A 13,255-nucleotide genomic window follows, 5' to 3' on the forward strand; every position below is an offset into this window, starting at 1 on the left:
TTTTTTTTAACTCTCTGGTTTATGTCTGAGGCCCTTGGAACTGGTTAAAACAGGTACAGCAGCTCCTGAAGAGAGAAGGTTAGCCTCATTCCAAATACAGATGACACCCGAGTGAAAACAGCAGGTGGTGGTGGTCCTTTCTTTGAAAAAGCAGGGGAAGAACCTTGGGCACTGAGAACAAGTTACCTACCCAGGTGGTGGTCATCTTCTCCGATCCATCCAGGTTCTCGATCTGGGACCGTGGGGGAACAGGAAACTTCTTCAAGGGTTCTGGATTGTGTCACATGACTAACACGAAGGACCCTAAGAGAGCCATGGATGCTTTACCAGTGACCTCCAACTCTGCTGCAGGCCCTGTTACTTTCTCACAGGTCTTTGGCCAGCAATGTCAACTTATGGAGGCAGGTAAGAGGGGTATATATTTAATTTCCTAACTTGTTGCCCACTAATTGGCAAATTATCTTCTCCCCAGACCCAGGACTTACCAAAGTCTGGGATTGTTCAAAGGAGTCTAAGGGATTTAAGCACCCAGTTCCTTAGCTTCTTTTGAAAATCCCACCTTAAGATTCCTAAATCCAAATACTCACAAATTTGAAACCATGGCATAGGATGGACATTATGCTGTTTGGATTAACATGCTTTGAAATCAGCTACTCTTTGTCCAAGAGAGGTTGCCTCTGTGTTTTGAACAGTAAATGGTATGCATGATAACTCATCAAGTTACTACGAGTCATGAAAACAAATGATGCTGAAATAATTAGTCAAGCAAGGGCATGAGTGGTAATTCCACTGCTGCATCTTTTTGCCTCATGTAACTTTTATAGGAAGTGAGTTGTTTCTAACTGGTGAGTAGCTGGTCAGGGAACACGGATTTGTACCGTGTTGGAGAGTGACTATTGTAGCATGATGCATCTCCGGGTGGGGTGGACCTTTGGTGAAGGTGTTCTGTTCTATAAAGGACCAGGTGACTATTAATTATTACTGTAGTGCCCTGGAGTCCTGGTCACGGACCAGCACCTCATTATGCTAGGTGCTGTACAAACACAGCACAAAAAGAAGGTCCTTGCTCCAATGATTTTTACTGAGTTGCAACTCCCCTAGGGTGGGTCTGATTCTCGGATGCCCTTGTGGAGTCGCATGCAGCTATGTAAAACATAGCTAAATCAGAATTCTCCCTCTGATTGTTCTTCATACTCATTCTGCGGAGGTGCAAACAGCTACGCAAAGTGCAAGGCCATGAAGGATTAGGCTCACTGTCTTTAACTATCTTAATGTTTTGTAGCAGCGTCCACCGCCATAGTATCTGAACAACTCCTGGGTTAATAAAGTGGCCTGGCAAACAAGGACCCTAGTGAAATTCATGAGTCTTCATTTCTTCTCCAGTGCTGGGTTAAAGGAAGCTCTCTCCACAAAGGATGGAGAGAGAGGACTGGTAGTTGCAAATATTGATGATGACTTTGCAATGAATTTTCTTAATCACATATTGTGTCGACCTGATTTAGTGTCCATGTTGCCAAGACCCACCGGCACTTTCACAATACTGGTTATGACTACGGAATAGGACTTATTTTCTGGTGAATTTCTAGGAGTGAAGCTAGTACAGAGACACCTAGTTGTCTCCCCTAGAAGATCACTTGAATATGTCCTCCCAGATCCTATTACAAGTTATGTTTGGACCATATTGTTACTGTTTAGAGGGTGAATTCTGAAAGAATTACACGGCACTATTCCTGCATGATTTCCACTGAAATCTGTGGAAATGACCTAGATAAAGTTAAGACATATGGTGAGCCTCATTTTCTAGCTTGTGACTGTGTTGGGCTCTCAAGGCAAATATCAGGGAATAATCCAAGGCAGCTTTACTTTTCTCTCTTGCATATTTCAGATCATATTATCAATGATGCCAAGTTCATAACTCCACTGGGTCAGGTGCTGTACATAAACGCACTAGAAAACAGTCCCTGCCCTGAGGTCTTGCATTCCAAATGGCAAGACAGACAAAGGATAGGAGAAAGCAAGTAATAGTAGCTTAACTTCTAAAAGGGGCAACTGAGACACACAGAGATGAAGAAACTTGCCCAGGGTCACGTAGAAAGTTTGTGGAAGAGCCAATGTTTGATAGCTCTTGAAATCCAGTTCAGTACCTCAACCACAAACTCATCTTTCCTTTCAATGGCTGTCTTCCATGATGTTGCTTCGATGTAACTGAGGACAGAATATGGCCCTGAGTGAGTTTTTGGCCAAAGTGTGTGTGTGTGTGTGAAAAATACAAATTCAGTCACACTGAAATATTTCACGAATTTGTCAGTTTTACTGAATTGTTCTTTTTGGGGGGGAGGGAAGAAACAAAAATTCTGGGGGAAAAAATGGAAACGTTGATTTTCAGATTAAAACTACTTTTAGTTTCAAAATATCCTTGAATCTTATTTAAAAAAAAAATTCAAATGATACTGGTACTTCTTGTTGCTGGCTGGGCAGCTGGATAAGGATATGACCGTGTAGATTGTATCTTTAACACTAGAGAGGGGTCAGGACAAAATTTCTCTTCCAAACAATCCAGAAGTCTGGGGAAGCTCTGCTCCAGTTATGAAACTTTCAGACCTAGGCCCTTCTGGACGTAATCTAATGAAATGCCGTCTCACCGCTGCAAAACATGATTGCACGTGGAAAATGGATGTCCAGGGGAACGTTTGAACAACTGGGAGCAATTGTAAAGATTTAGCCACACAACTCCAGGGGGGGTAGAGTGGGGGGCAAATGCTGTATTAATTTATATACCTGCCTGACTTCAAGTGGGTTGCAGCAGTTGCTATTGGGGATGCACAGGCATAGCTGGGGGCAGAATTTTGACCCAGGACTATTAACTAATGTGTATGTCTCACAAAGCCCTGACACAGACTTCCTGCATGACCTTGGGCAAGTCACTTAGCCTTTCTGTATCTCAGCTCCCCATCTGTAAGATGAGGATAATAGCGCTGCTCCTCCTCCTGGAGTGTTGTGAGGACAAATTCATTAGTATATGTAATGTGCTTGGATATGGCTGCACCTAGAAACTTCAGGGCCAAATTCTGCCTTCAGTTATATCTATGCACCACTGACTTCACTGAGACTATAGGGATGTAGAGTCCGACCCTGGGAGCCTAAATTTAAACAGCAAAACGTGTCGACCTCCTATATCACATCACCGTGGTTAATGACATTTTGGTGTTTTTCATAGCAACAGGATGTGCTGAAATGATGAACAGTGCACCTGCAGAAATACCAAACTCTATGTAAATCACAGACTTGGCAGTACACCTCCCATTAGCCCCTTTCAAGTTGTCTACAAGTGGCAACATTGTCTATGGCTCGCCCTTTGTCACATGGAAAGCAGCAGGCTTGGAATGCTTGAGTTGAGTTTAAATGTAGAGGGTTCTGGTTTTTAGAGCATCCCGCCAGTACCCTCCAAGACCCATTGAAGGCAATGGGAGCCCTTCCACTGACTTCAGTGGACTTGGGATCAGGTGGGCAAATTTATTTTCCCTTAAATTTCTTTAAGGACAGCAGGCTCACAAGTTCCCACACAGAAAGCCAGCCCTTCGTGGGTAGAGCTCCCATTGCAGTCACGATCGCTCCCGGTGGAAGGTTTGCACGGGACTTCTGGGGGCCACAAAACTTGAAGATTGAAACTTTGATTGTTGAGGCTTGTTCTGTGAATATTTGTATCAGTCAAACCAACCTCTCTCTGCCTTATAGATGTTTGGGGACCAAATCTGCCCTTGGTTACAAGAAGGCTTCTCCCATAGTAACTGAAAGAAGAACCAGGCCCTTAGGCATACCCTTCTGGCTACCTTAGGGTTTTGTCTAGCAGTGTGTACATTTAGCAGGGCACACAGTGGGCACTGGAGACCCTCTTCCTAGCTGGCAGGCCATGCCGGCTTGCAGCTGTGAAGTGTGAGGGGGAATGGCAGCCACACCCACATCCCTGGTTGGGGATGTTTGGCTCACGTCCTGTGCTGGAAGGTGACAGAGTCTCTGCTCTGCCGTCCCCCAGGAGGGAGGACTGGGGCCTGCTTGCTGCCTGCCGAATGGTCTGTTTGATGAAAGAGAGAGATTCATTCTGTTTACGTTTTTCCTAGATATATTTCAGTTTCACTATTCCCAAGGTGACACTTCCTTTCTACCATCTATATGGTAGTTACACGGCTCCTGTTACTATCATGTCTGAGCACCTCTACTTCTGGAGTGTATTTATCCTCACAACACTTCAGGAAATAGAAGAGGGATCTTATCCCCATTTTACAGAGAGACTAAGTGAATTTCCCAGGGTCACACCTGCAATCTGTGGCAGAGCTAAGCCCTGAACTGACTGAGTCCTATGCTAGTGCGTTCACCACGCACTTTCTCGCTCACCTAATCTTGCTGTGCAGTCTCTTTTTCTAAACACCAAACATTTACTTGGGGGGAAAAAGTTAACTCTTCTCCACCCAGCTGCACATCATTTTGCTTGATATGAAAGTTTAAAAATTTTAAATGAAAAATTTCTCTGCAGCTGGTTTTGCATAATCTAATTATTTATGCACGCTTTTTGTACATTTGCATAATTCCCTAGGATGTACCATGGTAATTACACTATTAGTCTAAATAGTTCATTGTCATAAGGGAACACTACTCCAAACCTGTGAGGCCCATTGCATAAGTGCTTGCTCTTTTTTTAGCCTCTGAAATGCTGTTTGCTTGTAAATTTGCCTGGGAAATTACTTTTTAAAAGAGCATCCTCTCTTTTTGTCATATTTTACGGTACATCTACCATCTGCCTTACTATGTCCCAGTAAATCTGTTTGTTTGTCTGTGTTCTTTGAGGTGACCTGTTTTATCTGCATTGAGCATTAGCAAATATTCCAGGGGAATATTTTGTAGGGGCGGGGAAAGGCGGGGAAGAGGTTGCACTTTTGTAACACAGCTAGTTTAACTCCCTGGTTCTGAAAAAGCTCCAGCTTCCCAAAGTAATAAGTAATCATTGTAGCATGCGTTCAGAGCTGTTTGTGTCTAATGGAGAGTTGATCAGATAAGGCATCATTTCAAAAGTAGGCGTTCATTCTGACTTGTTGCAGGGATCCACAAGGAATAAGCCGGGCCAGCATTACGATGTTGGTGTTTCCCACACTTACGCCCTGTACTTCCTTCTCCTGTCTTCTGCATTCTCCAGTCCTCTCCCGTCCATGCCTGAACTGCCCACTCTCCTCCCAACCCTTTGCCATGCTCAGCACTATGAGGTCTGATCAACGTTAATAATCTGGGTCGAGGGTAAAGGCAGCTGTTCGCTATATCTACTGGCTGATACTGCAGTGGGCAGTGTTGTAACTGCCAATGAGGGACAGAACCTAAAGGCAAAAGAGGCAGAGCAGTTCAAGAGAAGAGTGGGAAACGATGACATTATGAGAGTCGACTCAATGAACTACATTTGGGGGTAGATCATCCTGAACTCGGATATGCCAGTCGGAGCATGATAGCGAGCAGCCAGTTGGACACAGTGAGTGAAATGAAAAATCCTGTGAGAGAGCCTGTCCCATTCTCTAGGCCAAATAGGGGTGGATAAAGCTTGCCCATCACTAGCTCTTACCCCGTGCTTTTCATCTGTTGAGGGAGGTCAGTGTTACTATCCCCATTTTACAGGTGGGTAAACTGAGGCACGGACTTGCTCAAGCTCAACCAGCAAGCCAGCAATAGAACCCAGCTCTTACGTGTCCCAATTTAGTGCTTTGTCCTCTAAATCAAACTGCCTCCCCTTAAGCAGTGAGTACTTTAGTTACAGCCATTTTTAAAATTATTATTTTCTCTCCTCCTCTGAACCGCCAATGCAGTAACATTCGCGGTGCTTTTGGGGAGTGGAGTGCTCCAGAACGAGGCTTGAGCTCTTTTCTTCTGGATGAGGTGCTGAGGGCTCTCGCCTCCCCTCGGTCTCAGTTGGTGTTGGCAGATTTCAGCACCTTGCAGAATTGGGCTCCAGAAGAGCAGCCACTGTTTCTTGCGTAATTAATTCCAAGCCGTTTGTCATTCTCTGCAGTACACTTCCCAAGATTGGGTTGCTGTATATTACTCCATGACTCACCGTTCTATAAATACATCCTGCATTAGGTTAATTGTCATTTTCCTTAATTCATCTTTGACTCACAGCTTTGTTATCCTGCAATATTTTTACTTCGCCAACTAATTTTCCTCCATCAGTTAGAGAATGAGTAACTCAAATCTCCACGTGACTTGAATGAACAAGGAGGGTCAGGTAGTTTCAAGAAAGCCACTATGCTTTGGATGCTTATGGGAAGCTTTTGCATGGTGTTCATCCATCATATAGACTGGTGCTCAGTATGTGTGTTATGCATCCCACTCTAATGGCTGGTCCACAGCTGCAAGCAAGGGGACAAAGGGCCTGATGCAAAATCCATGGGAATATTTTCATGGACTTCAATGGGCTGTGGCTTGAACATTAGGGCCAGACTTTTAAAGGTATTTTGGCACCTATTGAAATCAGTGGGAGTTCAGGCCCGAATTCACAAAGGTTCTTAGGTGCCTAACCCACCGATTCCAGTCACGAAGAAATAACACGGTGGACTTGGAGACTCTAGGAGCTGAGCTTCTAGGCACACATCCTCCCCACTCTCCTGGCTGCTCTGAGCATGATAAGAAGCACGCAGTTCTTCATGCTTCTGAGCTGCATTCCTCTATGGAGCCATTCCCTCCTTTCCAGAGGCAGAGTTCGTGCCATACAGGGCTGTGCAGTTCACCCCCCAGGCATGTATTGCTTTCCTCCTCCCTGTCTGCTTGCAAGTACCAGTCCAAACAAAATCACTTAGAATGAGCACAAATCACTCAGCCCAGCAAGAGCAGAATGGACACAAGAAAGCTAAATATATTTAGGGCTTTTATATACCCAGAAAATCCTTAGGCTGAATTCACTGAGGATGCAAATTCTTTTAAAGTTGGGGGAGAGAGAGATCTTCTCTTCCTCTCTGCATCAGAGGAATGCCGGTGGGAAACATGTTTTCAGCAGTAAGCAGAAAACTTAGCAGGGAACTAGAAATTGAAGTGTCCCTTGTAAGGAAGGTTTATTGTTCTCTGTGTTGATGGTTCTGTAATGCAGTAATTCAGCTTTTGAATGTGCAGCAGGCAATAGTTCTCCTCTGTATGGGCTCGTTACTGTTACAGAAGGCAGTGGAGTTCTGTAGTACCAAATATCAAGAAAGGGTCTTGGTTTGTTACAGTGGATGACTAAGTATTTATTTAAAAAATCATGTGAATTTAGTGGTTATGAAAGATACTGAACGTACAGCCCAGCTGATACTTTCATATCAGAGAACAAGCACAGCCTGGGTACAGCAGTACAAGCTTCTGCTATGCTGCCCTATTCACACACCTCATAGAATCATAGGGTTGGAAGAGATCTCAGGAGGTCATCTAATCCAATCCCCTGCTCAAAGCAGGACCAACACCAACCAAATCATCCCAGCCAGGGCTTTGTCAAGCTGGGCCTTAAAAACCTCTAAGGATGGAGATTCCACCACCTCCCTAGGTAACCCATTCCAGTGCTTCACCACCCTCCTAGTGAAATAGTATTTCCTAATATCCAACCTAGACCTCCCCCACTGCAACTTGAGACCATTGCTCCTTGTTCTGTCATCTGCGACCACTGAGAACAGCTGAGCTCCATCCTCTTTGGAACCCTACCTTCAGGTAATTGAAGGCTGCTGTCAAATCCCCCCTCACTCTTCTCTTCTGCAGACTAAATAACTCCAGTTCCCTCAGCCTCTCCTTGTAAGTCATGTGCTCCAGCCCCCTAATCATTTTCGTTGCCCTCTGCTGGACTCTCTCCAATTTGTCCACATCCCTTCTGTAGTGCGGGGACCAAAACTGGACACAATACTCCAGGTGTGGCCTCACCAGTGCCGAATAGAGGGGAATAATCACTTCCCTCTATCTGCTGGCAATGCTCCTATTAATACAACCCAATATGCTGTTGGCTTCTTGGCAACAAGGGCACACTGCTGACTCATATCCAGCTTCTCATCCACTGTAATCCCCAGGTCCTTTTCTGTAGAACTGCTGCTTAGCCAGTTGGTCCCCAGCCTGTAGCGGTGCATAGGATTCTTCCTTCCTAAGTGCAGAACTCTGCACTTGTCCTTGTTGAACCTTATCAGATTTCTTTTGGCCCAATCCTCCAATTTGTCTAGGTCACTCTGGACCCTATCCCTACCCTCCAGCGTATCTACCGCTCCCTGTCATTGCGAACTTGCTGAGGGTGTAATTAATCCTATCATCCAGATCATTAATAAAGACGTTGAACAAATCCGGCCCCAGGACCGACCCCTGGGGCACTCTGCTTGATACCGGCTTGATACCAGCTGTTCTGAAGTGGCCATCTCTAAGGCTGAGAAGGTAGTCCCGGCTCCTTGGCCCATTCAGTCCTGTGCATCTTCGGAGACAGACTGGCAGAAGGCTGGCAGTGGTGATATTGTTGACTAGGCTGAAAATCACCAATTTTTGGAGACGGCGGGGTCGTTCATGAACATTTCCAATGTTTTTCCCAACAGTTTCATTATCCGCTTCTTCATGGTCCATTGTTGACCAGATTGTGGAGGTCTCGTGCTGAAGTCAGTGGCACTACTTCTGCAAGTAAGGCCTCCCCATTCTGAGGAAGGGCTTCAGAATCTGACTCTAAAAAGCAGGATTAAAAAATATCATGTTGACAGATTGTTTAATAAAGGAACAGAACCACCGCTAAGCCGAGCAGGGTGGTTTTTTACATTGTTTGTTTCTGTTGTTTCCTTTTAAGCAGAACCACAAATCAATGCTTATCTACAGCTCATTACATTTCCATGCGGGACGCTTGCTACTTCTAATAAATTACTTAGGACCAAGGACTGGGTTAGGAGGACTTTACTGATGGCAGCTGTGATCGAAGGAATGCATCATGCAAATGACGAAGAATTTATGAAGAAGCCTCTCTGTTTAACAGGATGCTGACGGAAAGTGGCGAGATTTCAGAACAGTGCTAAGGAGATGATGACGCTTTACTGACAATATCTTTCCTCTGTTTTGTTTTATTTTTTTAATCCCTTTTGTGTTCTTGCTGGGTTTAATTATCCACTGTGCGGTGACTTTCCACACCTTTAACTCAAAGTTGAAGTGGGGCCGATGGATAAATGTCACCTTCTTCCAACTAGGTGAAGACTAATGGCATTCGTCAGTGTTGTTCATTGAGGGCTGCATTATGGTGCTTGGAGTCTCTCTGAAATATAAAGAGGGGAAAGGCAATGATGTAATGGGTTTGCATCCAAGCTGCATTACTCACCTCTGAGGTGGGTACAATTGATCTACACCCATCAATAAAGGACAGATTTCTCGAAATAGCTCAGCACTCCGTGTGCAGCCAGTGGGCGGAGCCCTTTTGAAAATCTAGCCCTAGCTGAGTGAAATGACCTGCAATGAGATAAAACAGAAGTCTGTTCTCCTGGCTTTCCTGGAATGGATCTCTTAGCACTGCAGTGGTGGGTATGATTGAGTCCCCCCCAACCTCTGCCCTTCGTTACAGAAGGAAAGATTTCACATTCATATAGAATTACATTTTCAGGTGGTATTTCTGCTTTTTCATCATTACAACCTAAGGGTAGCTAATGACGCTTTGCTTTTGCAAAACCAACCCCTCCCCCCGCCCCTTGATTTCTTGGCGCTGTTATTATTTGCATTGCATTGGTGATCAGAGGTTCCAGCAGATATTGGGTGTCTTGTGCTAGGTGCTGTACAGACCCATAGTTAGAAACGCTCCCTCCCCTTTGGATCTCACAGTTTTTAATAGCCAAGACAAAGGGCAGAGAAACAAAGGCACAGCAGTGAAATGGCGTGGCTGAGTTCACAGAGCAGGTCAGTGGAGGGCAGGGGGAACCGGGATGAGAACCCAGCTGTAACTGAAAGATGGCGATGCCCTAAGCTACCATGAAAAATATTTGTGCACAATGGACCCGACTGACAGAGGGGTTTACATCCAAGCTGCATTACTCACCTCTGAGGTGGGTACAATTGATCTACACTCGTCAGTAAGGGACAGATTTCTTGAAATAGCTCAGTGTGCAGCCAGTGGGAGGAGCCCTTTTGAAAATCTAGCCCTAGCTGAGTGAAATGACCTGCAATGAGATAAAACAGAAGTCTGTTCTCCTGGCTTTCCTGGAATGGATCTCGTCTAAAAGGCAAGAGACATTATTTAATATATACGTCATCGCCATGCCTAGAGGCCCCAGCATGGCATCAGAGGTGGGCCATAAACAGGATAGGAGAGTAGCTTTCCAAATCAGTTCAGGGAGGATGTTCTGTGTGTGAGGAGCAGCATGGAAGAAGGTGGGGAAAGATTTGGGTTACGAGCTGGTAAGGAGGTGGATGAGGCTGACATCATTAGTGGCCTGGAGAATGCAGGAGCCACATGGTAAGCGATGAGAATGGGCCAACCCTAGTTTAAAATTATTGTAGCGTTCTAAGACAATGGCCCTAAAACGAGTGGGGATACACCTGCACAGCTGAGGGAGTATCAAATCACTACAGTGTCGCTCTCTGTTGTTTTTATGCAGCTGTAAATCTAGTTTGCAGTCATGTGAATTAATTGCTGCCAGACCAGACTGCAGTATGGCAGCCACAGTAGAGGCAGCAACAGGGAACAGGGAAGGGACGGAAATAGATTTGCCTCCCATACAGGTTTACTAAGTGGTCTGCCCCATACTAAAGCAGTATCCTATTTCCTCTCAAATTCCAGGCTTAGAGCCCATTACCCCTAATGGAGTTCTGCACGCACCGGGGAGGGGGGAGTCGAGTGAAACCCTTTTTAAGTAGGATGTTCTGTTATTGGGACTTACCCTCTTCAGATGCACAAGCGGCATCACAGACACGTAGTGCCTGCAATGGGAAACATCACACAGCTTTCCGTGGGTTCGCCTTTCTGCATTTCCAACAACGGGGTCGCTGTAAGCGAACATTTACCTATTTATATAAGGTACTTTAATGGCCCCTATCATCACCATATTTGAGCACTTCACAGTGTTTACTGTATTTATCCACACAACATCCTTGTGAGATAGGGAAGCGCTATTATCTCCATTGTACAGATGGGGAACTAAGACATAGTCACACGCCTAAGGTCACATGTCATCAACTATACATTCACCAACTGAGAGTTTCCATGGTAATTATGCCAGGTAAAGATTCCCCTAACCATGGCTGAGTCCTGGCAACAAACTCCACATTTGGCAGGCCTCTGTGCCTGCCTGGAGCTCATCAAAAGGATTAGGGCCATAAGAAACTGGGGGAACTCTGCAACCGGGGACTTGACCAGGAATTGCAATGAGAACAGAATGCGAAAGTGGTGACAATTTTTTGCTGTCTTGAAATAGTCGCTATTTTGCACCCTTGGAGTTTTTCATTTCCATCAACATGACCAAAATATCTCTGAAATCTTCATGTGTTTTCTTTGCCAATCCACTTTTGCTTAAAAAAAAAATCCATTTATGAGTGAGAGAAAAAAATGGGCTATTTGGTGAATACTTCACAAATACATTGTGGGACAGGTTTCTCCCCCCTCCCCCCGTGTGTTATGTTGTGTGGTGTTGTTGTTGTTGTTTTAATGACAAAACAGTTGAAATGTTTCCCATTTTGGTTGGAAAACATGACTCCTATAACAACTTGCAGCCCACAGCTATAGTCAGTTTGCACTGTAGACAAGCCAGCTGTGCATAAAGTGTGGAATTCGCATGCACAAGGATTCTACACTGTTGGAACCCCATTTAAGCCCTAGTTTGAGTGGGACTTAAGTGGCACATAGATCCTTTCTGCACAGGGGTGAAAGTCACCAAATGTGAAGCTACTGATCGTTTTGTCTCCCTAGGTACAACATTGTTAAAACTATCTCAAGTTCAGTCTGCAAGAGTATTTGAGCAAACATTTTGTGACAGCTCTTCTTAGTAACAATTAGTAAAGTCAACAAAAAATTGGCTTGGATCAGTTTGGGAAAGATCACATGACGGGAAAAGTACTCTTTGGTACTGAATGCATTGGGTTTCCTATGCACATTTCTCAGTTAATAATCTTTCATGATAAGTTGTTTCATCTGATCTCTCATGAAAACATGACTTGTGAGTGTGTGTATACCAGGCGTTGGCAACCTTTCAGCAGTGGTGTGCCGAGTCTTCATTTATTCACTCTGATTTAAGGTTTCGCGTGTCAGTAATACATTTTAATGTTTTTAGAAGGTCTCTTTCTATAAGTCTATAATATATAACTAAACTATTGTTGTATGTAAAGTAAATAAGGTTTTTAAAATGTTTAAGAAGCTTCATTTATAATTAAATTAAAATGCAGAGCCCCCCCGGACCGGTGGCCAGGACCCGGGCAGTGTGAGTGCCACTGAAAATCAGCTCGCCTGCTGCCTTTGGCACGCGTGCCATAGGTTGCCTACCCCTGGTGTATACAATAAATGGGCTTGGTTTCAAAAGCTGATTGCAGCAGTCTTGCTCATTTGCCTGTGGCTGCTAAGGCTACATTTATCCACAAGCTGGCTTGTTAGTTTCATGAAAATCTGAAGCGAGAGCGATATCAAACAAAGTGTGGAGAGATGTATTCAATGATCCATGAGGTTTTGATCCCTCTGGGTGTCAGGTGGGTGCTCAGTGTATGTTTCGGGGAGTTGTTGAGCTGCTGGCTAGCTCCTGAGGAAACCAGGGTAGTAAATTGTTTATTACAACAATGCAAAATTAGAGCCTCATCCTTATTTCACTGAAGTTTAATGGCAGATTTTTACTAAATTCTGCTGCCCTTTCAAGTTTTATCTTTCTGATGGATGTATCCTCTGAGTTTATGTCCTAGTGGTGTGTCGAGCCTCAGAAGTTCCAGAATTGGAATGAAGTTTTGATGACAATGTAGTAATGGATGCAGCATACATATCCTATGGTATCCAGGGGCTCGCAGCAGGGGGGTGTTGGGTGGAATTGTGGTGGTTGTCAGAGAAAGGTACAATTTGTACCAAAGTCAAAAGCATTTTTTTGACATGGAAGAAAATGCAAATACTTTGATAGAAATTGAACCAAATATTTTTCAAGGCTGAAGTTTTGGGTGGAGGGAGGGTTGGGCCAGTTGTATCCGGCACCAACCCTAGAATAGTGGAGCACACAGTGACGACTTTCCATGATGGCAGTAAAGTAAGGTGGGCCCAACAGGTGACATGCTACTGGGTGACCTGGAC

The 13,255-nt window shown here is 44.6% G+C and overlaps 1 protein-coding gene across 1 annotated transcript in view; it reads left to right on the forward strand.

Annotated features, from left to right (window-relative positions):
* Nucleotides 1–284: 284 nt before the first annotated feature.
* Nucleotides 285–13,255, forward strand: part of LOC113408057 (putative uncharacterized protein C1orf196) — a 117,156-nt gene continuing 104,185 nt past the window's right edge. The window contains exon 1 of the mRNA XM_026659966.1: nucleotides 285–405. Within this exon, the coding sequence (XP_026515751.1) occupies nucleotides 285–405 (121 nt within the window). The remainder of the gene's footprint in view (nucleotides 406–13,255) is intronic.

This window comes from Terrapene carolina, unplaced genomic scaffold (genome assembly GCF_002925995.2).
Source record: "Terrapene carolina triunguis isolate 2854851 unplaced genomic scaffold, T_m_triunguis-2.0 Scaffold714, whole genome shotgun sequence".
NCBI lineage: Eukaryota > Metazoa > Chordata > Testudines > Emydidae > Terrapene > Terrapene triunguis.